Below are 12,258 nucleotides of genomic sequence, written 5' to 3' on the forward strand. Positions count from 1 at the left end.
AAATGTAACTTTTAATGTACTTTCACTCAGTTAGTTAAGATCTTACATTACATGCAACAAAACAAAAAAAAATTAAAGTGTCCAGTTCTTACATTTCATAACGAATAAAAAAGAGATATAAAGCAGTTCAAACAAGTAATAAAAACCACTAACACGACTAAAAAGCAATCTATAGCCCCATTTTTGACTTCCAATCAAATACAAGCTGCTCATTCATTGTCCTAGTTTCACGCGACGTGTAAGGATACTCAGCCAGTGCTCTTTGGTGAATCTCCATGGACCGACTCATCCACTGCAAATCAGACAACATAAAATATAAACAACAATTATTAGAAGTCATTCTTAATAGTATAATAAACACAAAAACTTACATAATAAGTGTTAGTCCGCTCTGGTAGGTTGCTTGTAACTCCCGGACCTAGAGATACCCGAGGGTGAGAAAACCTGTATAGCCACTGCATGTAACCAGGCGCAACTGTAGGAGCTCCAGCACTAATTCTGGTGAGGGCACCTAAAACTAAACTAAAAGATACCCTAGGGACAAACCTTTTCCACAACACAGATGTCATCTTGGTCGGGAAGTCTACCCGGTACATCTTCAAGTTAGTCGGCCTCTTCGCCTTCTCTGGCCTGACAATGTCACGTGGAATGCCTTGTACGAATCCAAGCTGTCGAACCACTCTATCAGGCATATACAACTCAATGATGTTACGGTACTTGATGCAGCCAATGAATAAAGTGGAGGGCACTCCTAGTGCAGGATCAACTCCGTACGGTAGCCAGTTAACCTTAAGGTAAATCAGTGCATCAAGTCTAGTACAAAAAATAATAGGCGCTCCAAGTTCTTGCTAGGACATCCCGCTCCAACATCCCAAGCAGATGCACGAGGGATATTAAGGTCCCTCATCAAGGTACCCTGCTGAGGCCGAAAGCATGGAAAGTACTCGTAAATCCACACTTGCAGAAGAGTGAGACAACCAGCAATCGAATTAGCATCTTTCTGTGAGTTGAGGCCATACCCAATTTCCAGTACAAGTATGCTAGAGAAACTGCACCCCAAGAGTACTCATTAATAGGGGTATCTCCAACACATAGCTCGTGGAGGAAGGAATGATGCATACGGTTACCACTCTTGTCTAAAAACAATGTACCTCCAAGTAGTAACCACAAGTACGCAGTATAATGGACACTAAAGTGCCTCTGAGCCTCCAACATCGAGTCAAAAATCTTATCAGTCAACACCCCACTACCCTACCAAATCGTCTTAGTGCCGCAAATCTTAGTCAACTCATCCGGAGTCATATCCATGGTAACCGAGCACGCGTCCCGTAAGACGTCCATCCTAGGCGTAGTGGTAACCATCTTACCATCGACACGTAGCCTAAGAATGTTGTACACATCGTGCAACATGATCGTGATCTCCCCAAATGGCATATGAAATGTGTTTGTATCTGGCTGCCATCTCTCAACAAAAGCAGAAATCAACGACCAATCAAGTTTTTTAAACATCAGCCCGGGCAAGTGAGACAACCAACTGCCATCAATCAATTCAAGATTCTCCACTGATTGACGACCTCGCTACTGAACCAATTCAGAACACAACTTTGACCTACTCAAACACCGCAAAACATTTCGCTCCTGCTCGACCCATATATATGACGCCACATGACCACCAAAACTAGGGATAACAGTCCCATCCTCGGGACCACCTGACATCGGCTGTTGCACTAACCATGTGTCTGTAGAGCTGGTAGTAGGCTAACTCGATTGACCACCAACAAATCTCCCATGCTGACCCCTATATACCATATGATAATCTTGAGGGTCCGATTCTTCATCCCGATCACCAGCATGACTAACCGAGTCTTCGTCCTCCTCGTCATATGTAGGTAGTCCACCTGGAAAATACATGGGCCGACTACTGCCTGACTGATGGTCTCCCGACTAACCACTATGAGACCCATATTATTGTTGCTCGTGCTAAAGCGGTGACCCGGTCATTACTGAACGAGATGTTTGTCTCCTAACAGACGCATTCAAACGTCGTGATCTTGCATGACGAGCACCAGAACCCTCGATCTACATTAAATAAGTACAAAATCAAAGATTATTAATAATTACAAAAAATGCTATTTCATTAAAGTTGGACAATAAATATTCATACCAACACCATCACCAAAAATAATTATAATAATAAACCACATATTTCCCAATGTACTAATATCAACTAATAATAACAATAACAATAACAATAATAATAATAATAACAACAACAAAGATATCCAAAAAAAAAACAACAACAATAATAATAATAAAAATAACAATAATCATACTAATCATGTTTTTAACCATAACAACATAAACAACAATAAAAATAATTACAATAACAACAACAATAACCATAATCACAAAAATCATACTAACACATTAGCAATAACATATTACTACTACTACTACTACTACTACTAATAATAATAATAATATTAATAATAATAATAATAGTAATAACAACACTAATATAAACTAATAATAACAACAATAAAAATAAAAATAACAAAAATCATACTAATAATAATATTAATAATAATAATAATAATAACAACAACAACAACAACAACAACAAAATAACAACAACAACAATAATCAAAATAACAATAATAATAATAACAACACTAATATTAACAAATAATAACAATAATAATAAAAATAATAATAATCATAATAAAAATAATAATAGTACTAATAATAACAATAACCATAATAATAACAACAACAACAACAACAAAATCCAAACAAAAAATAACAACAACAACAATAATCAAAATAACAATAATAATAATAATAACAACACTAATATCAACTAATAATAACAATAATAATAATAATAATAATAATAATAATAATAATAATAATACTAATACTAATCATATATTTTTAACCATAATCATAATTTAAAATAATATTATTCGCAAAAATAAATTTTTAAAAAAAAAAAATTGGAAAACCTCCTAGGCTTCTGCCCAGAAACCTGGGAGGATCCGCCTGAAATTTCCAGATCCTCCTTGGTTTTTTCGGAAATTTTAGGCAGAAGGGGCGGATGTTCTGGGTTCCGATTTTTTTTTAAAATTACCTGCTCGCCGCCGCCGCCAACACCTTCGCCGCTAGCCAAGTTCCTTCCTCCGAAAGTCACCCTTATGCGCCGCGAATCAGCCATCCCTTTGTGTAGGTGGTTGCAGGTGGTTGTTGATGAAGGTGGTTTTGTTTTGTTTGATTTTTTTTTTTTTAAAAAGTTTCAGATTTTAATTTTTAAATTTTTTAGAGAGTTAGAGAGATAAAATGAGAGTGAATGAGGTTAGAGAGTGAAAATGTGAGTCGTTGAGTGAAAATTCCGTATTTATATGCTAGGGGTAAAAATGGAATTTCCTTAAAAAAAACGTGAGCGTTCAATTGTAAAATGGGAGCGACGTTTAACAACACCCAATTTTTTGGATAAAAATTAACGCACGTTTGATATGGTATATATAAAATAATGCGGTAATCAAGTAATTTCATTAGAATATTTAGTTTTATATATATATATATATATATATATATATATATGACAACAAAATAATATAGAAGCTTAATATAATAATATGTTTGACATATTTAGATTTGCCTTGAAAGTGGCTTTTTTGCCTTTGCAAAATCAACATCCTAAATTGATACGCTAATAGCATTTTTTTTTCAAAAACTTTTACATACAACCGGTGTGCAGTAAAATACTGAACAACGGATTTTCGCACGTGTGAATAGTGTTTTTTTTTTTCCTTTTTCCAAAATAACGAACATCTCCTTCAAAACTCCTTCAGCAAGCAACAATGGAGGAGAGAGAAAACTCCAATTTTCCAGATTCAAAACTCCTTCACCAAGCAACCATGGAGGAGAGAGAAAACTCCAATTTTCGATCAACAATGCCGGAAACCTCCAGATCGTCCAATTAAGAAAACCTAATGCGCGAATTTCTGCAATTACAAAGAGAAATCAACCACCATTAACGCAACATCCAGAGAAAACATGGAGTTTCGACCTCAATCAAACATTCAGAGAAGGTGAAGCAGAGAATTTCGTTGATGATCTCGATCAGTTTAATGATGATAACATTCAAAACTCAAAAGTTCCAGAAATTCAAATACAAGGTAAAAATCTAAACAAATACTAACCTATTGTTTGTTTTTGCTTAAATTTTTGATTTAATTTTCAATAATTAATGCAGATATTGAAAATCAAGGTGTTTCAAATACATTAGACGATGAAGATCAAGTTATTCCGAACACATTAGATGAAGAAGGACAACCAGTAGATGAAGATGAAGGTAAAATTCTATAAATGTTACATATATTATGGCAAAAGTTACATATATTATGGCAAAAGTTACATATATTGTGAATAATTGCAAAACCATCACGCATAACAGACTATATGCATATTCTCACAATGCGAAGCAATGACATTTTCTTATTGAACTGAAAGGTAGAAAAATTCTTTTGAAAAGTCATTTGACTATATCAAAGTCCAAGATCATTTCAATCAGGCTTTTACCTAAGTGATGTTCACTGCTGCAATAAACTTCTTAAGAATATAGTATAAGAGAAATTCTATTATGTTATCCCAAAATGTGGTCCAGGTGTGAAGCTAAACTTAAACATATGTTGTTTTTGAATGACAATCAATGAAATGCAAAGTATATGCCTTGTAGTAATATGAAATATATAAAACAGAAGGCTAAGATTTGAAAATTTTTCCCATTGCTAGCTCATGTTCTACTTCTAAGTCTGCCCCTACTTCTAAGTCTTCCATACAAAGGCCTGGAAGTTTGTGTTCTTCTATAAAATAATAAATCGACTAAAAGAACTCAGTACAATAAACAAGCCACCATTACAGCCACTGTCAACCAGTGGACAAGACTGAACCTCGTAGCTAAACACATTGATCCAAGATGCTGCCTTCAACCAACACAGATTAATCTAACAAGTGAATCAACTGAACATTAATCACTCAGCCTTGAACTTATTTTCTAGTAAACACCTTCTGTAGTTCTGTCATTGGATAAATCCTTGCATTTAGAAGTCTTCCTTAACAAATATTACATGCTAATGATGCTACTCTGATTTATATTATGCCTTCTCTCAAATGCAAGATCACTAACAGTGCTTAGATATAAAAGTCACATTACATTCAATTGCAACTCTATGGTTGACATTATTTTAGATTTTGAATCACTAGCATTGAGCAAGGTGGGCTGAAGAGTATTCATTCATGAATGTTACTAATATCTTTACAAATGTTACCTTTATTAATACAGAAGTTACTAATATCTCTTATTCTACTAATGCACAGATACAAATCCAAAACCAATAGATACCACTGGTTTAGATATGGAAGGATCATTAGTTGGAGTGTAAAGAGACACTTATCAAGAAATTTATGACTTGTACAGTCTACATGCTTCTACAGTGGGATTTTCAATAAGAAAGCATACAACAAGGTACCGCTTACACACACGTATAGTCACAGAGAAATACTATGTGTGTTTTGCGGAAGGAAAAAGACATACTGCTGCAAAGAAGACAAATATGGTTCTAATGGTTGATGAAGATAACAAAGATTTAAAACAAAGAAAACCACGACAAGTCTCCATTACAAGAACTAACTGCAAGGCAAGCCTAAGAGCAAAAATGAATGATGATGGAAAATTTAAGGTGGTGTCACATGTGTTACAACATAATCATGAACTAACAAGAAAGCAGTGGCATTATTTGCATCGATCTGAGAGAGAAGTAACAATAGAAAAGGCAGAAGCAATTAAAACAATGAAATCTGCTGGACTTTCAACAATGGACACATATAATTACATGTGTACAGAAGCTAATGGAGAAGAAAACTTGGGGCATAGTGTTGTAGATCACCTCAATTTCTGCTCAAGACTAAGAATGGAACAAATAGAGGCCGGAGATGCTCAGACATTAGTGAACATTCTGATCGAAGAACAAAAAGAAGATCCTAACTTCTATTTTAGAGTGAAATTCGACACAGAAGGTAGAATTTCCAACATTTTTTGGAGAGATGCAATGATGTTAGAGGATTACAAAATATACGGAGATGTTCTTGTATTTGATACAACATACAGAACAAATTGGTATAACCTTATATGTGCTCCTTTTGTTGGAATAGATAACCATTGGAAAAATTGTATGTTTGCATGTGCATTCATAGGCAATGAAAAAACAGAGTCGTTTGTGTGGTTGCTTGAAACCTTTAAAAAATCTATGGAGAATAAAATTCCAACCTCCATATTCACTGACCAAGACCATGCTATGGCTCTTGCAATTGAGCAGGTACTACTTTTTCTATTTGAATATCATATTCACTGATTCAAGTCTCATTTTGAGTCATTTTTGTGTTCATAACTTTTATGAATATAAGTATCACTTATGTGAGTATAAATGTTACTTTTGTGAGTAAAAATATCATTGTTGTGAGAATAAGTGTTCAAGTTTAGTGACATATCACATTCTGAATGCAGGTATTGCCACACACAAGGCATAGGCTATGCATATGGCACTTAGAACAAAATGCAATAACACGATTTGGAGCCCTTAAAAGGGATAATGAGTTCAAAAAAATATTCAACAAATGCTTGAAGGGATGTGTGACAGAACAGAATTTGAAGAAAGATGGAAAGAAATGATACAAAAATTTGATTTGGTTAATCATGCATGGTACCAAAGGGTGTACGATCTAAAGGAAAAGTGGTGTCCAGCACTCAGTAAAGATTTCTTCTCGGCAGGAATTCTTTCATCACAAAGAAGTGAAAGTACGAACCATGCAGTAGGATTCAGAGCTAATAAATCAACAACACTGACAGAATTCTATGGCATCTTTGTAAGAACCATAAAAAGATGGAGAAGTGATGAGAAGTATAATGAGTTTAACTGCAGCAAATCAATAGCCTTTACTTCATTGCCACTATCCGGAATGCTAAAGCATGCTGCACAAGTACTTCTATATTCCTTTATTACATATATCTAAGACCTGAAAACAAACAACATAAGCAAATATAAAAATGATACATGCAAAAGAACATGACTGGTAGTAAGTTATTGCTCTAATGTACAGGTTTACACATTGTCTCTGTTTAGAGACTTCGAAGAGGAATTTGGATACTCAATGGCGACCACAGTCCAAATTCTAGGGAGAACTGAAGAAAACATTATTCTTTATGAAGTATCTCTAGAAGAAAAGCCATGGTCTTCCCAACACGTAAGTTACATACATGAGAGCCAAACTATATGGTGCACTTGCAAGAATTTCGAAGCTTCTGGTTAGCTATGCTATCACTGCCTCAGAATTTTACATCTACATTTTATTACAAGAATTCCAGAGAAGTACATTAGCAAAAGATAGACAAAGCTTGCAAAGTCTGAAGTATGGAATAGAATGGAAAAAAAGGATCCAAAACTCCCATATACACTATGGAGACATACAATGATGAGAAAATATTATAACTTAATCTTAAAGAGTCAAGAAAATGAAAAGGCAAGAGCATTCATGGAGGAAAACTTCAAAAGCTGTATGAAAATGGTGGAAGACTTACTTGCGGCTGATGCTTTTACAGAGGAGGTTGCTGCAAGTGATGACAATTCTAATGTGGCAGAGAGCGCTCAGAGTAACAATAATACTACTGCTTCTTCATCAACAAGTACAACCATACCCACTATATTAGACCCTAATAGAGCTGTAACAAAGGGGAGAAGCAAGAGAGCAAAAGGAGCACTTGAAAAAGGGAAGAAATCAAAGCAAAAACCATTACCAGATCCAAAATCAGAGTTTGGATCGAAGACACCTGATGTGCGACTTTTTTGAACTTGTAGTGAGTTTGGATGAAACACAATTGCAAACTTTTTTGTAGTGAGTTTATTTTTGTTTTATGCTACTATTGACTTTCATACAGAATTTTTTGTAGTGAGTTTATTTTTGTGATATGGAATTGCACATGAATTATGAACATTTATATAATGTTACACTGATACTTGAAAAAGTAATGCATATACTCGCAAAAGTGATGCATATACTGGCAAAAGTGATGAATTTACTAACAAAAGTGACACTAACACTTACAAAAGTGATGCATTTACAGAAAAGTAACACTAATACTCGCAAAAGTAACAATAATACTCACAAAAGTGATGCATCTGCTCACGAAAGTGATACTTTTTACTCACAAAAGAAATATGTCACTCACAAAAGTGATATTTATATTCACAAAAGTGACAATAATAATCACAAAAGTGTCCGTTTTTAAAATGAATAAAATGGTAATATATATATATGATAAACTTTAAATTTTCATTTAAATAAACAATATTTCTGTATGATGATATATGATACACTTATAAAATTATAATCAGAAATATAAATAAATATAAATAAGAACAATAGATTACCAACATTTAATCATATATATATATATATATATATATATATATATATATATATATATATATATATATATATATATATATATATATATATATATATATATATATAAATAAAATTTGTACAAACATTTTGAAAATATTAACACTAGTTTAAGTGTCAATATTTATCACTAGTTTCAACTTCCAAAAGTAGTTAACTAATGACAACTTCCAAAAGTAGTTAACTAATAACAACTTCCAAAATTAGCTAAAATTTAGAAGGAGTGTACTTCTGTGTAGCCTTTGTAGTCTGTTTTGCTTTCGGAGCAATGTCAACAGTAGGAGCAGTTTCAGATTTCTTCTTTTTCTTCTCCGCTGCTGCAGCCTTCCTCCTTTCTTCAATTTCAGCAACATACGCAAGATCGCTCTTCTTCTCATTAAATTTTTCAACTTCTGCTAAGACTTCAGATCTTGATTCGTTCATGTCACACAACACAAGTTTCGCACAAATCTTAGCACGTAAAAATTTCCTCCCAGCAACCTCACAACAAGAAAATAAAAGGCGCATTAATATGTATAAAACATTAGCATAAACAATAACAAATGAATTAATTCAGATCAGTTTCAAGATCACTCACTGTTCTAAGTTCATCTACAGAAAACGATGTATCACCAACAAAATGCTCCATATGACACATCATAAACACACCACAATCATTATTATCAACCTTACTCTTCCGCCACACTAAATCGACAATTTTGAACTTGTAAAAAGGGACTTTTTCACTCTTTGGATGATTTCTTCGTGCAAGAAACACTAGTAGAAAAAACTAAATGGGAAGCCCCAATTGGCAAGCGATTTTTCAAATCCGCTTCGAAAGACCCAATTTTTTTAAAATAAAAACTCTTTTTTAAAATGGCAAGCGGTTTTGGCGCGAACCACTTCCCATTACATGTATTGGCAAGCGGTTTGGGGTTTAACCGCTTCCCATTTGTTATAATGGTAAGCGGTTCAACCACGAACCGCTTGCCAATTCAAAAAAAAAAACCCTACCCATATTATAATCTATTCTCACGCCTCTTTTCTCCATTCTCACTCCTCACCAGTTCTCTCTCCTCTCTCCATTATCTCTTTATCAGTTTTTCACTCATCTCCTCTCCTCACTTTCTCAGTTTTCACTCGATCTCTTTCTCATTTCTCCATTTTTCAGTTTCTCACTCTCCTCGGTATTTTTCTCACTCTCTGTCACCCTCCTCTCCTCTTGATCTGAAGTTAAATTTGAGGAAATTCGACAAAAACCCCCAATTAAATTCGAGCGAATTTAGAGTACAATTTCGAACAAATTTTGAGAAAATTCGAGCAAATTTCGAGCAAATTCGAGCAAATTTCGAGCAAATTCGAGCAAATTCATGCATGCGTGAGGGTTTTCGAGTTTTTTAGGTCAAATTCGACCATGAAAACTCTAGATCTAGAGTTTTCATGGTCGAATTTGACCTTTAAAACCATAATTTCAAGCCAAAATCGTCGTTTTCATGGCCTAAAGGTGCGTTTAAGGTGCTTGGTGGTGGTCGTTATACGTGATAAAGGGGCTGCTGGTGGTGATACGGGATAAGGGGTTGGGATTTGGTTTTTTTGGGTGGTGAGGTGGGTTACGGGTTTATGAGGGTTGGTGGTGAGGTGGGTTACGGGTTGGATCTGGTGGTCGGTGGTGGTCTGGTGTATGGTGGTGGTGCGCATGGATCTGGTGAGTGGTGGTGGTGGGCTGGGATCTGGTGCGCGTGGATGGTGATGCTGGTGCTCGTGGGTGGTGAAGAGCCTTGTATTATTTTTTTTTTATTTTAATTTTTTTTTTAAGAAACTGCCTTGTAATTTTGTTACTTGTATTTATTTTTTTTTAATATTTTTTTTAATGAAATTGTAATATTACATCAATAAATTAATAAAAATATTAATATTTTTGAATATATTTTGTTTGTGTATCAATTTAAGTGAAAAAAACCAAAAAAAAAAAAAATTTATTTTTTATAGGCATAATGGGCAGCGGTTTTGGCGCCAAACCGCTGCCCTTTCTCTGCAAATGGCAAGCGGTTCTGAACCGCTTGCCATTTAAAAGGCTATTGGCAAGCCCCCTAAGAGCATGCAGTTCAAAACCGCTTGCCATTAGGGGGTTTGAACCGCTTGCCATTTAGTTTATTCTACTAGTGAAAATCACCAAATTCAGAACACTGAAAAAAAAAACAGAATATTGAAAACAACAAAAAAAATCAGATTAAAATAGAAACATGCTTTAAAATAGACAATAACATACCAGATAAAAAGTCAAATTTTGAAAATATGTAATCGTCTCATCACTCCAAATGATATTATCAACATAATGAACCAATTCATTGCCATGATCAATCACAAACAGCACATAATGTTCATCAACAAGAACAGGAAAATAAACCTGAAAAAATAGAACAAAAGTAAGCATAAAGCACAACCATCAAACAGTTAATATATATAAAAAAATTAAGATATATACCAAGTTTGCACCAATAACATCACAACCAGAATTTTCATATGTAACCCATTCATCCCAAATTTCGTGCAAATCGAAGGCAGTAGAACTAGCAGAACTATCTTCGTTCCGCTCCGATACATGCAAAAAATCAAACTAAAAGGAAAAAATAAATAAATGAAAAGTGTAAGAACACAAATAACTCAAAACAGAAAGTTGCTTACACTTTGCCTCGCACCAAAAAAGAATCTGTGAGGACCACAAGTATCATAAAAACACGATTCATTTAGATAAATGCAGTAGCAATCAACTACTGACCAACGAACCAAATTATGATGCACCAAAGACACCATATCCTCTCTTGTAATGAGAAAATGCAATCCATAAGTAACAAGATTCTCACTGCAAGGTCAAACAATATTATTAATATCAAAACAAAAAGAAAAAGAAAAAAAAAAGTTACAAAAAATATGACAATTAAAAAAGAACTTACTTATTATTAAATAAGTGATCCACCAGACAATAATCAAGAGCTTCTAAATATAATCGAGGTAATTTTTCACTAAAAACACGAGAATTACTTTTCATAAATGGCGTAACAAACACTACACTCTGACCACCAATTTCACCACAGTCCAAAGAACACAAACTTTTATTCGTTCTCATGACTGGACCACCTCTGCCACCACCACCACCTCCACCACCATCTCCACCACCACCATCTCCACCACCTCCACCATCTCCATCATCTCGTAGGGTAGACTTTGATGAAGTACTTGCATCAACTTTAAACAACTCATCCACTGACTTCATTTTTATAAACTCATCAATTAAGCCATCAAGAAGCTTATGATAATACGGGTTAGACAAAAGTTGTTGTGTTTGAGACAACTCAATAGAATCAGCATCCAAAGAAACAGAATGTTCAACAAAACGACTATGCACCAACCGTTGCAAAGTACTAAAACAATTGGAATTCACAGATGAAAACAGCTCCATGTTCCTTTTCATAAAAAGAAACGCCTCATGCAAATCCTACACGTTAACAAACAATTATATCAGAATAGAACAAAAAAAAATTAATTAAAAATTAAATGCTAAGTTTTGTTGAAGAATGGTGATTCCTTCCGTAGAAAAAAGCAAAACAATGCTGAACCGAAAGGCATCAAGAAGACATATTAATAAGTCAACAAGACACTCTCAAATCGATAAGATAGTGAAATTCTTCGACACTGAGTTCAATCCAGCAGCTCAGACAGCACCAAAATGGAGCATCTATAAAGTTCCACACAGATTGC

At 34.4% G+C, this 12,258-nt stretch overlaps 1 protein-coding gene across 1 annotated transcript; it reads left to right on the forward strand.

The window, feature by feature from the left end:
• The first annotated feature begins 3,336 nt into the window (after positions 1-3,336).
• Positions 3,337-6,730, forward strand: LOC145575347 (protein FAR1-RELATED SEQUENCE 5-like). The gene is made up of 5 exons (XM_081633228.1): positions 3,337-3,351; positions 3,971-4,178; positions 4,256-4,354; positions 5,497-6,377; positions 6,566-6,730. Exons 1-5 carry the CDS (start codon positions 3,337-3,339, stop codon positions 6,728-6,730), a joined length of 1,368 nt encoding a protein of 455 aa, XP_081489354.1.
• The last annotated feature ends 5,528 nt before the right edge of the window (positions 6,731-12,258 follow it).

Source organism: Chenopodium album, chromosome 13, assembly GCF_948465745.1.
Source record: "Chenopodium album chromosome 13, dcCheAlbu1.1, whole genome shotgun sequence".
Classification (NCBI taxonomy): Eukaryota; Viridiplantae; Streptophyta; class Magnoliopsida; order Caryophyllales; family Amaranthaceae; genus Chenopodium; species Chenopodium album.